At 41.3% G+C, this 12991-nt stretch overlaps 1 protein-coding gene across 1 annotated transcript; it reads left to right on the top strand.

The window, feature by feature from the left end:
* Positions 1-328: 328 nt before the first annotated feature.
* On the top strand, positions 329-11146 carry UTS2B (urotensin 2B). Its single transcript, XM_069727118.1, has 5 exons — positions 329-449; positions 2384-2482; positions 3666-3703; positions 8934-9027; positions 10713-11146. The coding sequence occupies exons 1-5, from the start codon at positions 347-349 to the stop codon at positions 10736-10738; spliced, it is 360 nt and encodes a 119-aa protein (XP_069583219.1). The 5' UTR covers positions 329-346; the 3' UTR covers positions 10739-11146.
* The last annotated feature ends 1845 nt before the right edge of the window (positions 11147-12991 follow it).

The following is a 12991-nucleotide window of genomic DNA, read 5'->3' as shown; positions in this document are numbered from 1 at the left end:
TACAGAGATCTCAGAGTAATTAAAATGAGAGCATGGAAATGCAACAATAAATTACCATGAGCCTGCCACCGATTTTTTTCTCTGTATTTAGCATGTGTATCCCTGCTCTACTTTATTGGTCATATCTGGATAGATTGATCTAGGTTTGACGTCAAGAAATTCATGCAGTTCATTTGTCAGTTTTCCAAGAATTGAATGCCATTGACAGGATGAATGATTTTCATTTGGCGTTTTTTTGGAATATCACTCAGTGACGACTATGGGCACTATTTAAAAGTGAGCTGACTTGGAATAGGAATGCATTGAAGCCTCAAATAGTCTATAAGAATCCATCGGTAGTGAAGAAATGTTGCCTAAAGCTTCTTCTGTACATCTCTGCCTTGGGACTTTAACTTTCCTTTTTATAATCTCCATTCAATCAACTGAAGGTAAACCTTATCTGTTGCAAGGTGAGTTTTCAAAAATGCATAGTTTATGTCATCATATTACACATCATCCAAGCCTCTATATCTAACCATAAAACTGTATCAGTAGTTAAACGTTTTGAGGAAGGTACAAATATATATTTTTGCATGCTACATTTTTCAAATTCATTATGCATAAGTAGAATCCAACACAATATATTATTGATATCAGATAAAGATATTGTATATACCATATGCATAAACTATATTCTCAGTATAGTTATGTTTTATCTGAATTATGTCCAACAGTTGAAAATGTTAACATTTTTCTATGTATTTTCTAACAATATTCCGAAGCATAGTTATCGTGTCCAACTTTAAAGTCAGACTTTATTTTTTGGAACTTTTAGAACTATGTGTATTAAAGATTCTTTATTTGTGCTGCTGTTTCATGAAGGTACACATCTGTTGCCTTTTAATAAGTGATATTTTATTAAGACTTTCACTTCAGAGGAGATGTCACAGTACCTGGGTTGCACTTGCGGGAGTGAAGAATCCTTGATTATATAAAATTAAGGTTTTTAACATTTGTTTTTCTTACCTTGAAAAAGGCACCAGTTCGACACCAAAATATGTTGGTTGAATACAAACCTTAATTTTATATTATCAAGGATTCTTCATTCCCGCGGGCACAACCCAGATACTGTGATTTCTCCGCTGAAGTGAATTGCTATCTGGAAGATTATCTCATTGATTAAGACTTTAGCATTATTTCCTTATACTCTACTTGCCTATTTGCACTAATTGCACATGTAATTGCAGCTGATTGATCGCACACATTGTATCAGACAGATGAAGGCTGTGTGTAATTCTACGCCTACAGTGGTTAGCTCTACAAATAACCTGCCACAAATCTACAGTGTCAAAACCAGACAACTAGCTGGAACAAGATAATGCTTTCGGTTGACAACTAAAGTCGATATATCTAATTCTTTGTAAATTTGCACCCTTTATAGGAACAAGAGCTTTATCATTTTTTGGGACTTTACTTTGAAAATGTTATAGTTTATGGCATGTGCCAAGCGAGACGCAGCATGATGTAGAACAAGATCTGACAGTCATGGCTTCTATGTGTGACACTAGTTCACATAGTTCTGAAATTACAGACTCAGTTTGGTAGTCATTGGCACAAAAACTATGTGGCTACTGATTATCTACATTTGGATTATCTAAGTTCAGAAGAAGTGTTAGGGGAGATCCTCTGCGCTGCTAAATGGTTGAAAAGACGTTAGTCCGAGAAGAATTTAATAAATATATTGTGCCTGTATTGTACCATGTGACATATGGTCCTTCTTTTTCCTGAAGAAGAAGTTCTTGTAATTTCGAAACGCATAGAATAAAAACCACAATATATTTATTAAATTCTTCTTGGACTGACATCTTTCTAACCTTTCAGCAGCGCAGAGGATCTCCACTAACACTTCTTCTGAACATAGATTCCTCATGGTCACCTCGTAACCCATGGATCTGCAGCAGCTGATTAATACTACCGTACCTGCAAGCACAAAAGAAGTCGAATCAGGTTAGCACAATCTAACACTTATACCCCAAATCTATGTGGATAAAACCCTATGGTGCGCCATTTTTCTCCCCAGTATTTATTCTTTACATTTGGATTATGGTATCAATATCACAAAAGTTTTTTTCTGACTGTCATTGTCTCTCATTTCTGTGTTTTTAATAAAACAGTAACAAGTTGCATCTGCATTTCTGTGTTAAAGTGTGTTTTAAAGAGTACTTTTATTCTAAATGTCATGAAAAATTAACAGTTCAGTCAATAAATAAAAAAAAGAAAGCATAATGACACCAAATTGACAATCTTGCTAATTTTTTTATAATCCTTTTGCTCAATCTGCATCTTTGGAACATATCGTAATGCCATCTTCCATTGTATTAACCTTTTCTTTGGCCCTTGACAGAAAATGAATTGTATCCAGAAAAAGATGCCAACCACCAAGATATGCTCTTCACGCTCCTTCTAAATAAGCACTTGCCCATAAGAAGACCCTCACACTTAGGTAAGAGCTATGACAGAAAAACAAAAATGGTAGCACGGCCGGTTGAATGAACGCTCCTCTAAGGGCTAAAGGGTAAGACCTAACAAATATAAGAAAAAATAAATAGCGAGACAATACTTCAAACCATGGATACGAAAAGGATCTGCGGTGAAAAAAGGAATATTTTTTTCACTAGATTGAAGTGCTGCTCAAATCTTTATTACCATATTTATTTTTAGATTATAGCTATAGATTTTTTCCAATTAGATAAACCCCATATAACTGTTATTGTCAGTCTTATATTCTTGTAACTCATATAAGGAGCTCTTAGGTTGATTAAACAGCTCATAGATTGGAGGCTTAGTGTACAGTAATCTCTTACAGCCATCTAGCCATACAAGAAGTATGATGCAACATTGAGCCAATACATTTCTGTTCTTTATAGATGTGCCTTTATCAAAAACTTGTAATTTACTAGTGATTAGACTATTTTAAAGCTTAACTCAACATGAACCACGAATATGTACAGTAGGTCTGACTAGCTGTCTTGGTAAGTCACATGTAGTAAAGAATTGTAGTCACAAATGAATTTCTTCCCCTAAAAATGGTAGTTATAGAGGAATAAGAAAACGTTAGAGTTATAAAATCTGGTTTAAATTATGTTCTTCAGGCTTTTTTGCCCTAAAGTTTTAAAATGTAAAGCAAACAGCTGGTGTCTACTATTTTGACATCTCAGGCTCTACGTGTATGTTTTCTTCAAAATGGCTACATCATTATAAGGTCTTGTTGAGACGAGCGTAATATTTGTTTGTGTGCTGACCTTATCTAAGTTGATACCATATGGACAGCACACAGACCAATGTAAGTATGATGTAGGTCACATGGATGTGTTTCCACATGAACTCAATGGTCAGCATCTAAGGAGTTGCAGCATATACTAATCTGGTCTGATTTTTGGATCAGAATCAACCATTAAATTCAATGGGTGAGTTTAAATAACAGAGGCCATATTGATGAGATATTCATGGCATAAGGATGGCAATATGGATGAAAAAAAAATTGCTTGCTTTTTTCTGGAAGAAAAACAGACCATTTTACATACGCATGTTGTAACGCGACCTATGGATTAATTTTTCTATAAGTAAGGTTAGGTTTTACTATCAAGAAATCGTGATGTTTTTAATAATTGCTAATATTCTATTAGAGTTGGAGCTCGAGAGCAAGTTAGAAGAACTGGAACAGGTATGTCTTGTAATATAAGATATTTTTAAATGTTTGTTTCACAATACATTGCTTTTCATTATTGTTTAGTTACAAAAGCAATAATTTTGAAATAGCTGCATAATTTTGGTCTGTGATATGATTTGTTCATCTTTCAAAACTACATAGTAATGACTAAATGGGAGCACCAGAGTTTACAATTGAAGCGAAAAACATTACTAATTAATCTGAGAAGTGATGATGCTGGTGTACTTACTTAATTTTCATTAAGACCAAAGAGGCGTTAGCAGAACACACCCACAGAGCTTTCTCTAAGTGAGCTCTGCTCTCATCCTTAAAGGGAACCTGTCACTCCCAAAATGGAAGTTGAGCTAAGCCCACCGGCATCAGGGGCTTATCTACAGCATTCTGTAATGTTGTAGATAAGCCCCTGATGTATCCTGAAAGATGAGAAAAAGAGGTTAGATTATACTCACCCAGGGGCGGTCCCACTGCGGTGGGCGTTGCCGTCCGGTCCGGGGCCTCCCATCTTCTTACGACCATGTCCTCTTCTTGTCTTCACACCACAGCTCCGGCGCAGGTGTACTTTGTCTCCCCTGTTGAGGGCAGAGCAAAGTACTGCAGTGCGCAGGCGCCGGGAAAGGTCAGAGAGGCCCGGCACCTGCGCACTGCAGTACTTTGCAAAGTACGCCTGCGCCGGAGCTGCAGTGTGAAGACAAGAAGAGGACATCATCCTATGAAGATGGGAGGCTCCAGACCGGATCGCGACGCCCATCGGACCGGACCGCAGCGTGAACGCCCCTGGGTGAGTATAATCTAACCTCTTTTTCTCAGCTTTCAGGTTACATCGGGGGCTTATCTACAGCATTCCAGAATGCTGTAGATAAGCCCCTGATGCCGGTGGGCTTAGCTCTACTTCCATTTTGGGGGTGACAGGTTCCCTTTAATCTTACTGATGGCTTCAACAGTGATTGCAAGAGGTGGAGAGAAATATAGCACAGCTGTGTGTCATTACCTTCAACTCTGCATCTGCATTTCTCATCCCATGATAGTGTCGTCTATGCTTTACCTTTCCTTCCCCACACTGACAGTGCCATGAGATGAGAACTGCATATATGAAGGTATGCTCTACTCTCCTCACATGCTTGAAATCACAATAGATGCCGGAAGTAAGATTAGTGAGGAGAGCAAAGCTGTGTGTCATTACAATCACCTCTGGAACTGCGTTTATGTACACAATGGTGCTGTCAGCTCTGCTTTACCCTCCCTCCCCTATGATGTCAGTGTCATGGGATGAGAGCTGCATATGTAGACATGTTTGTAGTGACAAACAGCTCTGCTTTACTCTTCTCACCTGCTTGAATTCACAATAGATGCCAACAGTAAGACTAATATGGAGTGCAGGGCTGTGTGTCATTACAATCACCCCTGCATCTGCGTTTCTCATCCTACAGTACTGTCAGCACAGCTTTAACATCCCCAACACTGACAATGACATTACATTAGAGCTGCATATGCAGAGGTATTTGTAATGACACACACCTCTGCTGTACTCTCCTCACCTGCTTGAAATCACAGTAGATGCTGTCAGTAAGACTAGTGAGGAAAGCAGAGTTGTGTTATTACATGTCTCACACAAAAAAAGCTGTGTCTGATATTCTCTGGGGACATCAAAGTCCTCTGACATGGACCTCTATCCTCTGAGATTGGTCTCTACCAATGTCTCCTTGGTCTTAACGAAAATTAGAAATTAAAGTTTACAACTTCAGGTTATTATCTTTACAACATAGATGAGAAATTTAAAAAAAATCAATTATATTTGACTTATTTCCTGCAAGAGAAAATCAGCATTACATGACACCATGTTAACTCCTCCAATTGCATGGGAGCTATTTTTGTGGTGGATTTCCACTCAGGCTAGTAAAAACTGAAAGGCTCCAAGCATGGCACTCATATTCATTGACATGACGATGGAAATACAGGGAATCATGACAGCGTGCACATCTTACACTGTCATGCTGGAAATACAGGGAATAATGACAACGTGCATGTCATACACTGTAACGCTGGAAATACAGAGAATCATGACAACGTGCACGTCACACACTGTCACGCTGGAAATACAGGGAATCATGACAGCGTGCACGTCATACACTGTCACGTTGGAAATACAGAGAATCATGACAGCATGCACGTCATACACTGTCACGCTGGAAATACAGGGAATCATGACAGCGTGCACGTCATATACTGTCACGCTGGAAACACAGGGAATCATGACAGCATGCACGTCATACACTGTCACGCTGGAAATACAGAGAATCATAACAGCATGCACGTCATACACTGTCACGCTGGAAACACAGGGAATCATGACAGCGTGCACGTCATACATTGTCACGATGGAAACACAGGGAATCATGACAGCGTGCACGTCATACACTGTCACGCTGGAAATACAGAGAATCATAACAGCGTGCACGTCATACACTGTCACGCTGGAAATACAGAGAATCATGACCGTGCATGTCACACACTGTCACGCTGGAAATACAGGCAATCATGACAGCATGCACGTCATACACTGTCACGCTGGAAATACAGGGAATCATGACAGCGTGCACGTCATACACTGTCACGCTGGAAAGACAGGGAATCATGACCGTGCACGTCATACAGTGTCACGCTGGAAATACAGAGAATCATGACAGCATGCACGTCATACACTGTCACGCTGGAAATACAGGGAATCATGACCGTGCACGTCATACAATGTCACGCTGGAAATACAGAGAATCATGACAGCATGCACGTCATACACTGTCACGCTGGAAATACAGGGAATCATGACCGTGCACGTCATACAATGTCACGCTGGAAATACAGAGAATCATGACAGCATGCACGTCATACACTGTCATGCTGGAAATACAGGGAATCATGACAGCGTGCATGTCATACACTGTCACGATTGAAATACAGGGAATCATGACAGCGTGCACGTCATTTACTGTCACGTTGGAAATACAGAGAATGATGACAGCGTGCATGTCAGGGAGACCAAAACATCCAACACAGCGGAGACACCATCACGTGTTTCTCAACGCAGTGATCCAGAACACTGCCCCCATCCCTTATGGGAAATATGCAAATGCATGTAAAGTAAGCTGCGGAGACACCATCACGTGTTCCTCAACGCAAGCAATGAATAGCCAGGCCTTTCCCCGGGAAGGAACAACCACGGGAAGGGCAGCATCCAATAAAGGAAAACATCCAATAAAGGAAAACCACCTATGCCAAGCATGGTATCCATCCACAGACAGTTGTTTCGGGGTTTTTGCCCCTCATCAGTGTGGAGTAGGAAACTGGCTATTAGGAGCAGTGCCTAGTAAAAGGCTGTGAAGGTACAGATGAATGACCTCGGGGAGACCAAAACATCCAACACCGCGGAGACACCATCACGTGTTTCTCAACGCAGTGATCCAGAACACTGCCCCCATCCCTTATGGGAAATATGCAAATGCATGTAAAGTAAGCTGCGGAGACACCATCACGTGTTTCTCAACGCAAGCAATGAATAGCCAGGCCTTTCCCCGGGAAGGAACAACCACGGGAAGGGCAGCATCCAATAAAGGAAAACCACCTATGCCAAGCATGGTATCCATCCACAGACAGCTGTTTCGGGGTTTTTGCCCCTCATCAGTGTGGAGTAGGAAACTGGTTATTAGGAGCAGTGCCTAGTAAAAGGCTGTGAAGGTACAGATGAATGACCTCGGGGAGACCGAAACATCCAACACCGCGGAGACACCATCACGTGTTTCTCAACGCAGTGATCCAGAACACTGCCCCCATCCCTTATGGGAAATATGCAAATGCATGTAAAGTAAGCTGCGGAGACACCATCACGTGTTTCTCAATGCAAGCAATGAATAGCCAGGCCTTTCCCCGGGAAGGAACAACCACGGGAAGGGCAGCATCCAATAAAGGAAAACATCCAATAAAGGAAAACCACCTATGCCAAGCATGGTATCCATCCACAGACAGCTGTTTCGGGGTTTTTGCCCCTCATCAGTGTGGAGTAGGAAACTGGCTATTAGGAGCAGTGCCTAGTAAAAGGCTGTGAAGGTACAGATGAATGACCTCGGGGAGACCAAAACATCCAACACCGCGGAGACACCATCACGTGTTTCTCAACGCAGTGATCCAGAACACTGCCCCAATCCCTTATGGGAAATATGCAAATGCATGTAAAGTAAGCTGCGGAGACACCATCACGTGTTTCTCAATGCAATCAATGAATGATACACTGTCATGCTGGAAATACAGGGAATCATGACAAGGTGCATGTCATACACTGTCACGCTGGAAATACAGAGAATCATGACAACGTGCACGTCACACACTGTCACGCTGGAAATACAGGGAATCATGACAGCGTGCACGTCATACACTGTCACGTTGGAAATACAGAGAATCATGACAGCATGCACGTCATACACTGTCACGCTGGAAATACAGGGAATCATGACAGCGTGCATGTCATACACTATCACGCTGGAAATACAGGGAATCATGACAACGTGCATGTCATACACTGTCACGCTGGAAATAAAGAGAATCATGACAACGTGCACGTCACACACTGTCACGCTGGAAATACAGGGAATCATGACAGCGTGCACGTCATACACTGTCACGTTGGAAATACAGAGAATCATGACAGCATGCACGTCATACACTGTCATGCTGGAAATACAGGGAATCATGACAGCGTGCACGTCATACACTGTCATGCTGGAAATACAGGGAATCATGACAACGTGCATGTCATACACTGTCACACTGGAAATACAGAGAATCATGACAGCGTGCACGTCACACACTGTCACGCTGGAAATACAGGGAATCATGACAGCGTGCACGTCATACACTGTCACGCTGGAAATACAGGGAATCATGACAGCGTGCACGTCATATGCTGTCACGATTTGCAGTCTACAGTCTCATAGAGTGACTGCATACTTTGGTCCAAGCCTGGAAACTCATTGAACTACGGCATCCATCTATCACAAGCTTTTGTGTCAGCAGTATAGAAGAATCAAATCTGTGCTGCAGAGTAGTAAAGTAGAATAAAGCTTTTATGTCTCTGTCTTGGCAACATAGCCAAACGATAATTTCATTATTCATGGTGCATTCAAAGCTATCAACTTAGTCAGCACAATTTCTAAAAATATGTATTTTTTCCAATCAGCTAGAAAAACTGAAGGAACAGATTTTGGAAGAGAAGACAGGTGATGTGTCATTTGCTATGGACAGGCTCCCACCTTCACATCCAAACAAAAGAGGTATACCTTATATAAATATGAGCTTGCTCCATAACTCCCATAGAGCTTAATAGAGTTGAGCTGCACTCAGGAGGTTGGGTAATTAGTCATGGTATCTCACAATTTCCAAGGCATCAGTTTTGAAGGGAATCTGTCACCAGATTTGTGTTATGTAATCTGAGAGTACCATGATGTAGGTCAAGAGAACCTGATTCCAGCAATGTTTCACTTACTGGACTGGTTTTTACTGTTTCAATAAAATCAATGTTTTAACAGCTGGAGACTATCAGTACAGGACTGGCTGGCCTCTTACCTCCTAGTCCAACCATACCCACAGAACTGATTTGTAGCCTTCTATCACTATACATTGTGTTGATGGAGTTATGCATAGCTCAGCATTTGAGTTCTGCTAAATCTTCAGAGAAAACTGTGATTCTGTCATAATTGCTGCACCCAGTAAACTAAGCGATGCCCCACATCATGTTGCTGTTGGACTATATTTAAAAAATCTGTTGACATACGCTCTTTCAGGCTATGTGCACACGGTGCGGATTTGGCTGCGGATCCGCAGCGGATTGGCCACTGCGGATTCGCAGCAGTTTTCCATCAGGTTTACAGTTCCATGTAAACCTATGGAAAACAAAATCCGCTGTGCCCATGGCATGTAAAATACAGCACGGAAAAGTAGTGTTGTATTTTCCACAGCATGTCAATTCTTTGTGCGGATTCCGCATTGTTTTACACCTGTTCCTCAATAGGAATCCGCAGGTGTAAAACTGCAGGTGAAATCCACACAAAAAATGGCGGAAATCCGTGGTAAATCCAGTGCGTTTAACCTGTGGATTTTTCAAAAATGGTGCGGAAAAATCCACACATGAATCCGCAACGTGGGCACATAGCCTTAGTCTAATGCTAGTTATGTTCTGTAGTGGTAGGGCATATAAAGTTTAAATGACTATTTTCATTATAATAAATGGATAAAATTGAAAAGTGTAAAAATAACTTTTTAATCCTCTTTGTTCACAAGAATAGAGGGATACTTAATTTTATTGCATTTTACTGCTTGTTGCCTAGGCCATTGGTCCCTGCTGCAGTCATTCGGCGGTGGTTAGTCTCCTAGGCAAGGAGCATAGAGCTCTTTTCTGCAGAGCCTAAAGTCACTGCTCTGATGCTGGTCAGATCGCTAAAACACACTGTTAGCCCCTGATCCAATCAGCTTCAGTGCCACTGCGCTGCTCCGATACTGTAGAGGCAAAACTGCCTCCTCTTGCAACAATGGAGAGCGTACAATTCAGGCAAGTCATGAAACAATGCACCAAACTCACCAAGCTATCAATCAATTAGGAAAACGCTACCCTGGCAAGGTGGAAAAAGGGAGGTTGGGGAGCTGTGTGTTTCTGAGAAAAGATGAGGCAACCCCTTCAACTGCAGCTGCCCCAAAAGCTTGTTGTTTGCACAGGTGTTATACTGACAATGAGGGTTGATCAGTTACAGGCCTTGAGAAAACGCAAGTATTGGCAGTTTCCAGCTAACGTAAGGCTCTTTCAAGGTCATGGATTAGGTCTTTCCAGCATTGTATGGATCTTGCTGAATCTCCATAGTAAAAGATACCATATCTGGCAATTTGTAATGCGTTTCTGTCAGAAAAAAATGTATCATTGATGCGAATTTTGAGCTTTTTAAGTGTCTTTCCTTTCTTTTCACAGCCTGTTTCTGGAAATACTGTGTGTGAGGATGGTCCTGCAGGAAAGAGCAAATTCATTACAATCCCACCAAAGCATTGGCACATAGACCAAAAAATTTGCAACAATGAAAAACTGTGAGGTTATATTATTCTGCAACATTTGTAGTTTATTTGTGTTGTTTGGTGTTCGCCTCCATGGAAGGCTACAGATGACGCACTACTGAGCCATTGATTCCCCTGAGCTTTACAAGCCAACAACGCATTAAGAATATTACATCACGTGACTTATTAGACGTTAGGAGCTGAATTTACTATTGTGTTTTCAAATGTCAGCTGCAATCCATTGCCTTCTTTCATCTTTAATAGACTAATGTATTTCATTCCTTCCATTATTACTTGTCAACAGAGCCAGAATCTCATTTTTTGCATTGATTAAATAAAGATGTATCAATTATATTTTAATGTCTCACAGTATTTTTGCTGCAGATGCACAAAATGAAGTTTTACTCCACACATAACGTGTCATTAAAGGGAACCTGAGAGGAGATTCATGGAACCTGAACCATGATAAGAAGAATCAAAGGCTGCAGTTATTGTAGTTGTGTGTGTTTTACTATGAAATACTGCAGTATTTCAGAGAAAGCATACTTTGGAAAGTAGAGTGGGGGCTATGTATCTCAGATGACTAGTCTAAGAAACAGGTCACCGGTGGTTCTCCCTGCTCCATTAGGGTCTTCTGCGAGAATCAGGACCAATATGCTAATGACATTCTGATCAAACTCTGACCAGGGTATGATCAGAGTGTGATACAATTTTCTCTGATGAGGAAGAGATGACAAAATAAATTCTCCATCTTATTATTTATTTATTATGTGTTACTTATATAGCACCATTATATTCTACATCACTGTCCCCACTGGGGCTCACAATCTAAATTCCCGATCAGTATGTCTTTGCTGTGTGGGAGAAAAGCGGGGAACGCAGAGGAAACCCACACAAACACAGGAGAACATACAAACTCTCCAAAGAAAAAAAAAAGGGATTGAAATCCAGCTCCTAAAATTCAGTAATTTTTATTAGATTCCAAAAACGATAAAGTCCACAGACATGGAATAACCAAACTCCCTCCGGATGGGTGCCCCTGCACATGAGGGGCTACACGGCAACGCGTTTCGATCTGACGATCTTTTTCATAGCCAAACCGGTGAACATACAAACTCCTTGCAGATCATGTCCTTAGTGGGATTTGAACCCATGTCCCCAGCTCTGCAAAGCAAAGGTGCTAACCACTGAGCCAGCGTGCTGCACATTTTTTCCCTTCTCTCAGTCTGTGAAAATCGGACTGCACTCGGATATCATCCGAGTGTGGTCCGATTTTTTTCCATGGGTTCATTGACTTGAAAATTGTGCATGCTACATTTTTTTTCCTCGGACAGGCTCTGTCTGAAGAAAAAATAAGCCTCATACAATAACATTGGCCAGACCGTGATCAATGTTTTCTTGTATCACACTCTAATTGAAAATACGCTTATCTCCACAAGTCCTTAGACAGACAGGTTTTTCCTAATTGTGTCTTGTCAGTCTAGGAGAGCAAAGTGGAGTAGAACCTTCTTAGGCTGGTCATCTGTGATGTATATTTTTCTCTGGCTTTCTATTCTACAGGGTGGGCCACTTATATGGGTAGACCTGAGTGGGCCATTTATAAAGTTGGATCCAAAATGACCAACTTCAAAATGGCCGCTATGGTCACCACCCATCTTGAAAAGTTTTCCCCCTCCCATATACTAATGTGTTATGATCCGGTGACCTTGGAGCCGCATGGAACTTTCTCTGGAGTTGGTGTAAACTGTACTGACCGCAAATCCTGAACTTAACACCGCAAATAGAAGTAGCCGTGGGGTGTGCCTAACAAATCCTAGACACCTCGACAGAGCCGGAGGACTAAATACCCCTATAGATGGAAATAGGAATTCTACCTTGCCTCAGAGCAGAACCCCAAAGGATAGGCAGCCCCCCACAAATATTGACTGTGAGTAGTAGAGGAAAAGACACACGCAGATAGGAAACAGGATTTAGCAAAAGAGGCCACTCTAGCTAAAATAGGAAAGGATAGGACAGAATACTAAGCGGTCAGTATTAAAATCCTTCCAAAAATATCCACAGCAGAAAATACAAAAAATTCCACCATCTAACTAAAGATGTGGAGCGTATATCTGCAACTCCAGAGAATCCAACAAGACTGAGAAAACACTGACACAGTCTAAGCTGGACAAGAGAAAACAAATGAATAGCACAGAATTA

This window comes from Ranitomeya imitator, chromosome 5 (genome assembly GCF_032444005.1).
Source record: "Ranitomeya imitator isolate aRanImi1 chromosome 5, aRanImi1.pri, whole genome shotgun sequence".
Classification (NCBI taxonomy): Eukaryota; Metazoa; Chordata; class Amphibia; order Anura; family Dendrobatidae; genus Ranitomeya; species Ranitomeya imitator.
Note: the sequence above shows the minus strand (reverse complement) of the source record. Positions and strands in the feature narration are given on the sequence as shown.

Excerpts from the sequence above, each read along its gene's own strand:
- UTS2B (XM_069727118.1), top strand. The coding sequence starts at position 347 with ATGTTGCCTAAAGCTTCTTCTGTACATCTCTGCCTTGGGACTTTAACT. Across the intron at positions 450-2,383 it reads TAAACCTTATCTGTTGCAAG|AAAATGAATTGTATCCAGAA; the intron begins GTGAGTTTTCAA and ends GGCCCTTGACAG. Across the intron at positions 3,704-8,933 it reads AGTTAGAAGAACTGGAACAG|CTAGAAAAACTGAAGGAACA; the intron begins GTATGTCTTGTA and ends TTTTCCAATCAG.